The 14,397-nt window shown below is 39.1% G+C and overlaps 1 protein-coding gene across 1 annotated transcript in view; it reads right to left on the reverse strand.

Moving 5' to 3' along the window:
* LOC126470270 (hemicentin-1-like) overlaps window positions 1–14,397 on the reverse strand; it is an 808,493-nt gene that overhangs the window by 277,513 nt on the left and 516,583 nt on the right. The window contains exons 37-38 of the mRNA XM_050098010.1: window positions 14,181–14,365; window positions 2,936–3,035 (exon numbers count right to left, since the gene is read on the reverse strand). Of these exons, the coding sequence (XP_049953967.1) occupies window positions 2,936–3,035; window positions 14,181–14,365 (285 nt within the window). The remainder of the gene's footprint in view (window positions 1–2,935; window positions 3,036–14,180; window positions 14,366–14,397) is intronic.

The following is a 14,397-nucleotide window of genomic DNA, read 5'->3' on the forward strand; positions in this document are numbered from 1 at the left end:
GTTATTGGAAAGATTAGAAAAATGTCACTTATCCATAGAATTCAAAGAATTTTTGTCACTCTGCCTGTGGCAGAAAATCAGGTGGTCACATGAGTACTGTCCAACGCAGTATATATTTAAATTTGCATAGGAAATATTCTAAATGCATCCTGATAACTGAAATTCTGTAATACTTTACTGAAATATGTATTTTAAAATACATTTTGGGGCAGCCTTAACTATGAGCCACACCTGCAGTGGTTGCTATTTGATAACAATAGTTAATGAATAGTAAAATTTCTCTGGTACTACTGATAAGTCACATAGCAGCCTCCATAAAATTTAGGAACAAGAGATTCATCATCTGACTTGAGATTAAGCCACAGAATAAGATGCCATTCTTAACTTAGCTGGCACAGCTGTACATGCAACTGCAGAAAATCAGAAACTTGTGGCTGGATCATATAACTTATAGCACAAGCAGTTTTGATCTGGTGGTCATCAAACTGGATATGGTGTAGACCATACAAGGCTATCACTAATAATAAATTATTTATAATGATAGAGCAATCACACAAAATGTGAAGTTTTATAGTGCTATGGGCTTGCTTAACTACTCACTATAAGCACAGCATTTGATGATGGCTACTAGAGAAGGTATTATGCTTGGAGTCCAACCCGCTATTGAGGTCACACACACAAAGAGTGAAATTGGTCATTTCCTCTTTAAAAGAAACTTCATGGTTTTCACTTTAGGGAAATGACAGGAAATCTAAATCTGGATGGCCAGATGAAGGTTTTAACTACATTACTCAGTAATGGAAATCCAGTGTCTTAATCTCCATGCCACAGCACTCATTGAAAACAAAATCTTCTGCTAGTACTTTTTTTGCAAATTGATTTTCAACTGAAAAAGATATGACTATGATGTCAACTAAAGTATGCTTCTGCTTTCCCATGTCTTCTCAGCACAATATGTGTGACATAATAACTAGCCATAACCATCAGGGAATCACTTGGGAAGCTGCTTGCTCTTTGTATTTTTGTATTATCATCTCCTCCTGCCTCTCTGCAATGCTTCAGTCAGTGTTCTGTACACTGTCCATTCCCAGGAGATCATGGACTGTCTATAGTGTTCTGTGAGAAGTCCATTCTGATGATCAGTGTCTGGCATCCTGGGTGATTTCCATGTTCCAAGGGCTTGTGTGAGTTTTTAATGTCTTACCACAGAGCTCTCAACTTTTTGCTACTTTATGTCATTATTTTACTTTAAACATGATCACATCTCAATGCTGTATGTAAACTTGACAATAGGGCAGCCCAAGTACCTCAGCTACTGCGTGGAATAAGATTCTGATCAGTATGACTACTGTTGTGCTCTGCTAAACTAGTGCATATATGCTCCAACAACTGTTGTCATAGTAATGGCAGATTACCTCTAACAAAGTTGAAAGTGTGGGATAGTTCTTAAAAATTTAAGCATTAGAGGACTCACCACTTTATACAATTGCTTACATATTTGAAACACCTGTTTGTGATGGTTGTGGAGACTATTAATTCCAGAATATCAGGAAATGTGAACAGAGGTTTATTTAAGGTCTCAGTGCCTTGCAGCTACAAAAATTAACTCTTATATCAACTCTTATCACTACGACTAAGAACAGTTCTCACAGTACAGTCTTAAAGTCACTTTGTATTTTGGTATCCCTGACATGTTTGACAATCTGGAAGTCCCATTGTATTTTGTCATCTCTGACATGGTTCACATAAAAAATAATCTGCTAAATTTAAAAGAGGTATTTTTTGCAGACATTAGTTTTCATGTCACTTCTTATCAAATCACATAACTCACTATCTCATATTTAAAATCTATTTTGTAGATACAGAAAAATTTTCATTATGCAGTGGAGTGTAAGCTGATTTGAAACTTCCTGGCAGAATGAAACTATGTGTTGGAGCAGGACTTCTATGTGGCTACTTTGACTACTGACTGAGCTATCAAAGTATGACACACAACCCACCCTCACAACTTTACTTCCACCAGTCCTGCAATTCCTACCTTCTTGCCTTCCAAACACGTGAGACTAGCATCCTGGAAGAAAAGATAATGGGAAGATGTAGCTTAGTCACATCCAGGAGGTTGTTTCCTGAATGAATTTTCACTCTGTAGCAGAGAGAAGGTAGGAGATGAGGTGCTGGTGGAAGTAGCACTTGCTAATGAAAGGCAAAGGTCTTAGGTTTGAGACCTGGAACAGCACTCATTTTTAATTTGCCAGAGACTTTCAAATCTGCAAACACTCTGCTGAGAGTAAAAATTCATTCTGGAAACAGTCCCCCAGGCTGTGGCTAAGTCATGTCTCCACAGTGTCCTTTCTTCCAAGGATACTAGTCCTGCAAGGTATCCAGGAGAACTTCTGTAAAATTTGGAAGGTAGAAGATGAAGTACAGTTGCAAGTAAAGCTGTGAGGCTGTGCTGTGAGTTGTGCTTGGATTGCTCAGTCAGTACAGCACTTGCCTACAAAAGGAATAGGTCCCAGGTTTGAGTGTCAGTCCAACACTTAGTTTTAATCTGCCAAGAAGATTCAAATCTGACCATACACTGCTGCAGAGTGAAAATTCATTCTGGAAAAAGTCCTCCAGCTTTGGCTAACCAATGTCTCTGCAGTATCATTTCTTCCAGGAGTGCTAGTCCTGCAAGGAATGCAAGAGAACTCCTATTAAGTTTGGAAGGTAGGATGTGAGGTGGAAGTACAGTTGTGAGAGCAGATTGTGAGTTGTGCTTTGATAGCTCACTTGGTAGAGAACTTGCAAAGAAAAGCTATGACTCTCAGTCTGGCAGAAAATTTTTTATCTGTCAGGCAGTTGTATTTTTAAATTAACTGAATAGCCCTTGACAAATATTTACAGATATTTGTAAAAAAGGGAAAGAACTATTCATAGAATTACAGAAACTCACCTTGAATTTCCACATTAAATTTCTGCTCCGTTGTACCTGCCTTATTGATTGCTAAACAAGAATACTTTCCACCATGAGCTCTAGTGACATTAGGAATAACCTGAAATATTAAAAACAAAAATTTTTGTTACATTTAATTTTGTTTAGATAATGGTAAAAAATGTTCAAATGTGTGTTACTTCCTAAGGGACCAAACTGCTGAGGTATTGGTCACTAGACATACACACAACTTAAACTAACTTATGCTAAGAACAACACAGACACCCATGCCCGAGGCAGGACTCGAACCTCTGGCTAAATAATGGCAAATCATTTTGGACACATGAGAAAAATTTGATCTAGCATTTAAAGATAGTGATGTATAGTATGAAATAATACTCTTCTTGAAAATGTAGCAATGACTGGGCAAGCAAATTAAAATTATAACTGTTAGTAGTCAAATGCTGAGCCTCAAGTCCAGATAAAATTAAGTAATCGTCAGAGAAATACTCTGAACTTAAAGCAAATTAGGACCAGAGAGGGAGGTGTTCTATTAACAACAAACAATAAATAAAATTACAGTGAAATGAATACCCCTAGTTGCATACAGGTGTTGATATAAGTCAACGGGGACAGTTGAAAATGTGTGCGCCGACCGGGCCTCAAAGCCGGGATCTCCTGCTTACATGGCAGATGCTCTATCCATCTGAGCCACCAAGGACACAAAGGATAGTGCAACTGCAGGGACTTATCTCTGGCACACCTGCTGTGAGAGGCACATTCCGAACTTATTATCCCACACTATATTCTTAGTGCCCTTGCCCATTATAATCATTACTCGCGGCTTTTTGCCGATTTCCCTAAGACTTCGGGCACTGTTTGTGCATCCGCACAGAAGAAGATGGTCAAATGGCCGGTGATCCTTAACTATATGATATCTGTTCTTTCGGACATATCTGAAAGAACAGATACCATCGGTGACCGTGCAGCTCGTTAGAATGTAATTACAATGAAATGAATATCCCTAGCTGCCTACAGGCATTGATATAAGTCAACGGGGACAGTTGAAAATGTATGCCCGACTGGGACTCCTACCCAGGATCTCCTGCTTACATGGCAGATGCTCTATCCATCTGAGCCACCAAGGACACAGACGATAGTAAAACTGCAGGGACTTATCTCTGGCATGCCTCCCATGAGACTCATATTCCCAACATAAGGTTCACTGGCCATTTGACCATCTTCTTCTGTGCAGATGCACAAAAATTGCCCAAACTCTTACGGGAATTGGCAAAAAGCCTTGTGTAATGAGTATAATGGGCAGGGGTACTAAGAATATAGTGCAGGACAATAAGTTGGGAATGTGGGTCTCACAGGAGGTGTGACATAGATAAGACCCTGCAGTTACACTATCCTCTGTGTCTTCAGTGGCTCACATGGATAGAGCATCTGCCATGTAAGTAGGGGATCCTAGGTTCGAGACCCATGCAGGGCACACATTTTCAACTGTCCCCGTTGACTTATATCAATGCCTGTATGCAGATAGGGGTATTCATTTTATTGTAATTTCTTTCCAACGAGCTGCATGATCACTGATGGTATCTGTTCTTTCAGACATGTCCAAAAGAACGGATACCATATTCACATATTTAAACAATAAATAATATGGTGATAGTTACAAAGAACTGAATATGATATTGGAGCAGTGCACACTGATTTATTTTGAATAGCATGAAAATGTAGGCAAGTTCAAAAACTGGTTTTATGGTTACAGCTTATTTTGTTGGCTTTTTTTTAGTTCTGAATGTATTGTTGCATTTGACAGCCCTCTTTGTGACATGCAGTAAACACCCTTTACTGACCAAGTATCTCACATTTCAATGTTGTCATCTCCAGTCGTCCTCCCCTGGTAGCTGAGTGGTCAGCGTGACAGAATATCATATCTTACAACCCGGGTTCGATTTCCGGTTGGGTTGGAAATTTTCTCCATTCAGGGACTGGGTGTTGTGTTGTCCTTATCATCATCATTTTATCTCCATCAACATGCAAGTTGCCGAAGTTGTATCAACTCGAAAGACTTGCACCAGGTGAATGGTCTACCCGACGGGAGGCCCTAACCACACGGCATTTCCATTTCCATCTCCAATCACCTGGCATCAAGTGCAGTCTTAAAAATTTCTTCAATTTCCAGTCGCCCATTCCCAAGAAATAGGTTACAACTTACTGTTACCATACATGCAAACTTCTGCCAAAGACTGGTGAAAAGGATGAATACTTAGAATATAATGCCACTAAGGCACTGTGATCATTAAATATGGAGAACTTACTCAGTTGGCAACTCTTTTAGGAGAAAATTAGCTATGACATAATCAAAACTACCATCTCTGTATAAGCCCAGTGTGAGACAGCAAATTATAGAACCAGTACTTTGAATAACACATCACTGTCTCATTCAATCAAACTTTGAATGAATACAAACAATGTAGATTTTTACTAATTTTGATCCACCCCTTAAAATGATAACTTTAAAGTAATGAAGTAACATACATGATATTGATAGAACAATCTTATGTTGTTGTGAGTCCATAGTCCATGAAGAGTGACTCAGATTGCAGTTACACTTATTTTTCATACATAATTGTCATGTGGTCAGACAGACCTCTCTGAGGATCTACACTGGGTAAACTCCTCTCACACTTTGGGAATAAATATGGAAAATCCATCAAATCTGAGATATCATGATCTTATCCAACAATTCAGTCAAGGTAAACCAAATAAGTAAAAAATGTCATCTAGTGAAGACTGACAATATGTTCACACCAGATGTACGCTAAAAGTGGAGTCAATAAGTATAATTATCAGTTACACATGCAATTCATTCCATTGGCATTTGTATTCCACACTCAATTATAAATTGCCAGGAAAAATGCAACACCCTCAAGGACTGTACTCAGTGGCACCAGTGTATAATATGTGCCCAATGAAAAATTGTGGTGTTAGTGATTCGTTTGTCATGGTCATTGGTGATCAGATAGTGCTGAAGGCCAGTCGGTGTGCCCTCTGTCCTGACACTACATACAGTAACTGTGCTGAGTGCAGAGGTGAACAGTGTGTGAACTTTCAGTTTAGGGTACAACCATGCCCCGCTGAAGAGTATGTGCTCCTGTGGAACAACATCAGTAATTTGAACAGGGTTGCATTATGGGCCTGAGAGAGGCTGGACAGAAGAATGATGGGTTGCTGCACATTGGGCACAATGTATCACTGGTGTGTCACTGCTTTCAGCAGTGTTCTGTGGAGCAGTAGAGGTCTGTAGAGCATATTCATGCCCATAGACTGGGTTCTGGAGATTGACATAGCACATACACACATTCAGATTGGCAGAGTGTGAGAGCAGCAGAAGGTGATCGAACATCATCCATGGAAGAAACTTGAGCATATGTTGCACCTGATGTGTCACGAAGGACCATTGGAAACTGTCTGCTATCAGCAGGACTAAGATTATGTGTGGTCTAGGCAGGCTACCATTGACACCACCACATCACCAAGCACGGCTATTCTGGTGTTGTGAAAGAGTCAAAAGGAGAGTGAAATGACCCTCTGTTGTCTACAGTGATGAGAATAGGTTCTGTCTATATGTGAGTGATGGGTTTACGTATGTACAGCATTGAACTGGTGATCAGCCTATTCCAGAATGTATTCATCCACAACACACAAGTCTCATCATGGTGTGGGAGGCCACCAGTTACAACTCACAGTCATATTTGGTATTTCTCCAGGGTAAAGTTACTGGTGCCTGATACATTGCACAGGTTGTTATCCCCATTCTGCTACCATTTATTTGACAGGAAGGTGATGCACTTTTTCAGCAGGACAATGCACATCAAAATATGGCTGCTGCAACTCAATGTGCTCATCATGGTGTACAACAACTGCTGTGGCCAGCAAGATCACCAGATCTCTCACCAGCTGAACACATATGGGACATGGTAAAGTGGGTACTTGCTCATTCTCCAGAGCCTGCATGAAAACTGTCAAATTGCACCAAAAGGTGCATGGTGCTTGGGACAATCTGTCACAGAATGCCACTGGGCACCTTTACAATCATTTTCATGCAAGAATAGTTGCCTGCATTGCTTCCAGAAAGTGGGTCGGTGGGGGTTCAATATGTACTGATGTGACTGTTTGGCACCCTTTACTGTGACACGTGTGTTTCCTATGGTCTGAATTTGTTAAAAAAGGTAAACTACCTGCCACATCACTTGTCAATAAAATGGCATTGTCCTTGGAGTGTTGATTTATTTTTCTGGCAGTATATGAGAAGTTACTGTTACTACAATGTAAATTTCTGGCATGTCTTCTGTATGCAAAATGAATGGATTAAAAATGATTAGATTAGATGTACTTTTTGTTCCAGTAGATCCATAATGAGGAGATCCTCCTTATAGATCCTTGTAGATCATGTCAGACAACAAGAATACACAAGGAAAATAAAAAGGTATCCTAACATACTTTTGACAAATCCCAAGTGAAATTGTTCTCATGTATGAGGAGTAAGTCAAAAGAAACTTCCTGGCAGATTAAAACTGTGTGCCGGACCGAGACTCGAACTTGGGACCTTTGACTTTCGCGGGCAAGTGCTCTACCAACTGAGCTACCCGAGCATGACTCACGCCCTGTCCTCACAGCTTCACTTCTGCCAGTACCTCGTCTCCCACCTTCCAAACTTTGCAGAAGCTCTCCTGCGAACCTTGCAGAACTAGCACTCCTGAAAGAAAGGATATTGTGGAGACATGGCTTAGCCACAGCCTGGGGGATGTTTCCAGAATGAGATTTTCACTCTGCAGTGAAGTGTGCGCTGATATGAAACTTCCTGGCAGATTAAAACTGTGTGCCGGACCGAGACTCGAACTCAGGACCTTTGCCTTTCATGGGCAAGTGCTCTAACTGATCAACATTAGCATTTAATAAAATAAACTGCATGTTCTGGTCTGAGAGGCCATTGACTATTGGTTTTGTAAGTATAAATGTTTTCATTATACCTCCCTATAAAGATATTATAAATGTTGATTTTTGAGCAATTAGCTATCTTAGTTGGGAAGTGTACAGAAGGACTTAAGATGAATGATACTGTTACTGACTGAAATAAATTCTTACTAGAAGAGTTTATGGAAAATTTGCAGTAAAGACACCAGCAACCAGTATTTTTTTTCATTTTATGATGTCACATAGGCCAAAAGAGCTTCAAGATGATATGTTAATACATTAAAATTACCTGTAGGTGTTTGGTGTACTCTTACTATAATGAAGGATTTATTATGAAATTCTACTTCTGTTGCACATGCTTCCACATCCTGCTCTAGATAAAATTTATGAATGTCTGTGTTATTAAATTCATGACAGTTCATTATGACTGTGGCAACTCCTCCTTTTTTCAATGGCGTAATTACAGGGAGAGAGGTCTGGACTGTATGGAGTGTGGCTGAAAACCTCAAATTTGAATTTCTGCAGGAGTGCCACGACTGTGTTGGTCATATGAGGCTTTGCATTGTCGTGGACCAGAATGACTCCATGGGTGAGATAGCCTGGTTGTTTTGATTTGACTGCTTGGTGAAGGGTGCGAGTAACACTGGGCATTCACAGTTGTCCCATGCTACAGGAAGTCAATCAGAAGAGTCCCCCTTAAAAAGGCTCTGAGGGGCAAACGATTCACATCGGATGATGACATCCAGCTGTATGTGTGGAACAGGTTAACATGATACAGCCAGTCACTGCCTTGTGTCACAATTGGACAAGTGTTTCAACAGCCTGGGTCGATACTTCTAACATACAGGTACTGGTTTTTGTAAATATATCTCTGGCTCATTTATTTTTGAACACACCTTATAAAATTGGACCAGCCAGTTTACACTACACTATTCTACTGACATGAGAGCCATGTCTAGTATAATCCCATTTAAGGAGAGAATGACAGGAACCATAATTATATGTGACCCTGTACCCAACATAACCAGCCATTCAAACTCTAAATTAACTCTTTTGACAGAAGAGTTGAAATGAGGACAGTCATGGTATCTCAGAACAGATATAAACTCAACACTGGTCTGTCTCTATGCTGATGCTATCTTTACCAGGTCACACTATATATTGTAATGAGGGTCTCTGTCAACACTACTTTCCAGACCACCCACTATAATCAGTGTCTTCTTTGGTAAAGCCTTTACCAAGTAATCTTAAATCCTCTATTACCTGACCCAGACCAGCACTAGGTTTAAAAGAATTGGTGACCCGGTATTCTGACCCTAGTTCATCCTGTAAAAGTTGGCCTACACCTCTGTCATGAGAAGTACGCAATAACAAAACTTTCTTTCTCTTTCAGACTTCCGTACATTGTTACTTTTGAACTTATAGCTGAAAGTCTGTTGTACCCTGTTTAAACCTGCATCTGCCTGAGGCTCATCAGTTTCAAACTGGAGCAACAGGTCAAGCTTACTTTTGATGTTCATCACAAAGCTATCAGATGAAGTTCTAAGCCTGTTCCTTCGCCAAGGGCCTGGGTTGAGATTTCTACTGTAGTCAGGATGACAGAGCATGGAGTGTGGTGGAGTAGGACAATCAGTGCACTGGGCACTACTGATACAACATTAGAGGAAAAAGAATTTATTCTTTGAAGTTGAGAAGTATTCTCTTGTGTGTTGGTGCCCAGTCTGGCGATGGTGCAGCACACGGTCTTGGAACTTGCTAATGCTGTCTCAGCAAACTGTGATGTCCTCTGCTCACTGATATCATGTTGCTGAGTTTACAATTCAAGCTCCTTGCTCATCATGTAAGGTGAGGAAATTTCTGCTGGGTTCATTCTGCTTTTGAAAATGTCAGCTTTCCACCCACTCATCATTTTGATTGCAACACAGGCACTGGCCTGTCTTGTCATAGCCGGCCGCGGTGGTCTCGCGGTTCTAGGCGCTCAGTCCGGAACCGTGCGACTGCTACGGTCGCAGGTTCGAATCCTGCCTTGGGCATGGATGTGTGTGATGTCCTTAGGTTACTCAGGTTTAAGTAGTTCTAAGTTCTAGGGGACTGATGACCTAAGATGTTAAGTCCCATAGTGCTCAGAACCATTAGAACCATTTTTTTTGTCTTGTCCTGGCTTGCTGATGGTTGGAGGAGACTCTGAGAAAGTTTTACATTTGTCCATATCTTTCGTAACATTATCTTATTCAGCCTGAATGGCTGCAATTTCCACCTCCTGTTCCACTATCCTTTTTTCACTATCTCTACTGCATAAAATGTATGTCCTGAGAAGAATAAATCACAATTCACATTAAGCATTTGAAAATCAAACAATGGGGACTTTGAGAGCAACACTATATATAGTGTGAAAAGAAATTCCAGAATAAGTAATTTTCTCAGATTCTTTTGTGAAAACTGGGAGAGGAAAAGCAGGCAAACAGTTACTCACTACATTTTTGAGACCACTTTTTCTAACTGCTATCAATATGTTTTAGACTGCTGGGAAAACATTAGTTTTTATTCATCAATTACAAATATAATGCAATACAGGACTGATGAAATCCAAACACAATTTTAATATCTTTCATGATCAGTGATCAAACAATGAATAAGTGTTATGATTTAAGGTCTAGAGAACATTTATAACTACATTTGGACCTGAATGATTAATATCTACTGCATTGGCCAGTACTCATGTGACCACCAGATTTTCTGCCACAAGCCAAGTGACAAAAATTCTTTGAAATCTATGGATAACTGACATTTTTCTAATCTGCCCTATAATACTATACATCTTGTTTGTGTCCATTTTGATTTGCGTTTATTTCACTTAGCACTACTCGTGTGATTTTTTCTCCTTACTTTGGTACATGTATTAGTAGATGCCACATAAAATTGCAAGTTATTCCAGACAGCAGTTGACTGTAAGCAGTTGTCTGATGCAGTTTTGGTGCATGTGGTATTGAAAATTGAGAAAACTGAGTATTGTACAACGATTAAATTCTTCATATAAGAAGGTTTAACACAGACCGGCATGCAAATGCTCATGATGGCTCATCATCTTCAATTTCCACCATGAAGAAATGGATGGCCAAATTTAAACATGGCCATAAAGCACCCAAGATGATCTGTGTGAAGGACATCAAAAAGTGTAAGCACAACAGTAATCAACAAAGTGTATAACATGAGTTTGGAAGACAGCATATAAAGGTGAGTGAAACTGCTAATGTGTTAGGCATATCAGAAAAATGTGTTTGTCACATCTTGCACCAGGAATTGAACACAAAAAAGCTTTGTTCAAGATGGGTGCAACATGTGCTCACTGTGGATCACAAACACATTCACACAACAATTTCTGGAATGTGCTTCATGCATTTCAAGAAAAACAGAAGTGACTTTTTGTGTCAATACGTGACAGTGGATGAAACATGGAATCATCATTACTCATCTGAAACTGAACAGCAGTCTATGCAGTGGATAGAAACTGGTTCTTCAGCTCAAAAAAAGGCAAGGATGGTGCCATTGATGGAAAAGAACATGGTGTTGGTGTTTTGAGAAGTGGAAGAAATTTTGATAACTGACTTTCTTGAAGAAGGCAAAACCATAAGTGGAAAATATTACTTTCAACTTCTAATGAAACTGGAAATAAGCATTTGTGACAACACACCCAGCTTAAAGAAGAAAAAAAATCCATTTCCAGCAGGAAAATACACCTGCCCAAAAAAGGATCTTTGCAATGGGGAGATTGAGGGATTTGCATTATGAAGCACTGTAACATTCACCTATTCCCCTTGGACTTCCATCTAATCTACTCTCAAAACTGAAGAAGTTCCTCACGGGTCAGTGCTTTTCATCCAGTCTAGAAGTCATTGTGGCTGTAGATGAGTACTTTGCAGCACATATAGAGAAACACTTTACATCTCATGTCATTTATATATTTTGTGAATAACAATGCACAATCTCTGTTCATTTTAAGCACGCTTGGCACTTTGTGTCTGCTTATTAAGAATGATATATGGTACTATGCTCTGTTTGATAGGCTATCTCCTAGCCAATTGAAGACCGGTATGTGTTTGAATATTCCATATGGACATATTTTGTTTACTAAATGGCAATATGAGACTGTATTTAAGATTTTCTTGAAGTTATAATGGAAAATGTCAGTGGCACTCTCTTATATTCTAGTATACAACACGATACATACAACAAATTAACCATTCAATCCACTAACATTTTCCAGAATGAGATTTTCACTCTGCAGCGGAGTGTGCGCTGATATGAAACTTCCTGGCAGATTAAAACTGTCTGCCCGACCGAGACTCGAACTTGGGACCTTTGCCTTTCACGGGCAAGTGCTCTACCATCAGACGGTAGAGCACTTGCCCGCGAAAGGCAAAGGTGCTGAGTTAGAGTCTCGGTCGGGCACACAGTTTTGATGTGCCAGGAAGTTTCATATCAGTGCACACTCTGCTGCAGTGTGAAAATCTCATTCTGGAAACATCCCCCAGGCTGTGGCTAAGCCATGTCTCCGCAATATCCTTTCTTTCAGGAGTGCTAGTTCTGCAAGTTTTGCAGGAGAGCTTCTGTAAAGTTTGGAAGGTAGGAGACGAGGTACTGGCAGAAGTAAAGCTGTGAGGACTAGGCGTGAGTCATGCTTCGGTAGCTCAGATGGTAGAGCACTTGCCTGCGAAAGTCAAAGGTCCTGAGTTCGAGTCTCGGTCGGGCACACAGTTTTAATCTGCCAGGAAGTTTCACTAACATTTTTCATACAATTCACACAAATTTAATTTTTTGCTTTCATTTACATCATGACAGGCATTAAGGAGAAATTTGTATACATATGAATGTAAATATATGTGTAGAAGAGTTATGTTGGATGAAGAATCGTAATACTAAAAATTTGTTGACCTAATTTTATGATCTTGAAAAACCAGTAATTATAATAATAATAATTATTATTATTATTATTTTCAGAATACCTTATGCTAGCAATTTTGAATGTAAAACAATGAAAATACTAATAGTAAATAACCAAAGATAATGTTTTCTACATCTATCAGTCTCATTATCAACCAATATCTTGCTGTATCTCTGTTCATTTTACTTTTGGTGGGATTCTGTAGTTGTGATTCAAGTATGTAGTCAGCTGCTGTGGTTTTAAGGTGGACATGCTTCTCAGAAAGATTTAGGTTATTTCAAGTTTATGTACATTGTGAACTATTCTTCAAAGGAAGTTATTAAAAATGGAGAATCTCATCAGAAAAAGGCTTGCAATAATTCTTTCATAATATTACCACATACCAACAATTAAAACCCTAGAATTTTCTTGTAAAAGCAGGAAATAAACCTCAATGACAAGCAGTGCCAATGGGGTACATTGTGTAATCTACGATCAAGAGAATAACACAAGTGAAAAGGAAAAATTGTAAACTTTGACTCTTTTTTCCCCTCAAGAAATGTATAGTCGTTTCTCTTATTTCTCTCTCAAGGTAGTGAGAATTATTTGAGCAAACCACACCACCATGGGCAACAGATAACTTTGTTCTCTTGACTGACTGCATATAGTAGTAAAACTTTTTAAGGTTTTTGAATTCACTGAATACATCTCACATAGCTATCCTTATGGATGTTTCAACTTGATTGAGTGCTTATATTTCAGTGAGGGTTCAGCTTCATTTGAATCTGTTATAAAGCTCTCTCAGCACTCATAGTTCATTCTTAATATTGTTACTGAACCATGACAGGTCCTTCCAGTTTCTCAATATCTTACATGAATTACACTATGTCTAAGTTACTGCCAGAGATTCTCCGCATTCTCTTGCCCAGGACTAAATGTTTCTACTGATTGCTCAGGTAGTTTTCAATCCCTCATCTATTGAATTTAAGCAGATATATGTTTCTACTTTCTTAAAATTTTGCTTGACACCAGAAATCAATGATTGTTTAACTAATATTAAGTTTAAATTTTCTTTTTCTGGTCAACAAGGAGGTTTATTTACCTTCCCACAGTATGCAGATTCTTGTTGCAGTAAACGTTAAGTGTCCATGAAATATACTCTGGAGATTTCTTTCACTTAAAAAATATCACAAGAAATTGATACCACAATGTAATTTAAAAAAATTAAAAATGTGAGAAATATTTTTATACTGTCAATAATTATTACTATACAATGGGTGAATTGAACTGTTACAGCTGTTAGGTTAATGCAATGCCAAGCAGAATGTCATCTATTAAGGTGGAAGATACTGTACATACCAAAATTGTATTCATCTCTCTTAGCTGCATTTGAGGCCAGTTTGATGGTGTGACTGGGGTGGATCCTTTGAACCACAAAATGTCTGGATGTGGATATCCTGACACACTGCAGTTCAGGATCAAATCATTGTTTGCTTTAACTTTGTACTCGGTTTCCTCCTCATTCTCAAGTGCAACTGGTGGAACTAGAAATTGAAAGTTGGTATGTGAAGATATC

The sequence above is a fragment of the Schistocerca serialis genome, chromosome 3, assembly GCF_023864345.2.
Source record: "Schistocerca serialis cubense isolate TAMUIC-IGC-003099 chromosome 3, iqSchSeri2.2, whole genome shotgun sequence".
In the NCBI taxonomy this organism is placed as follows: Eukaryota; Metazoa; Arthropoda; class Insecta; order Orthoptera; family Acrididae; genus Schistocerca; species Schistocerca serialis.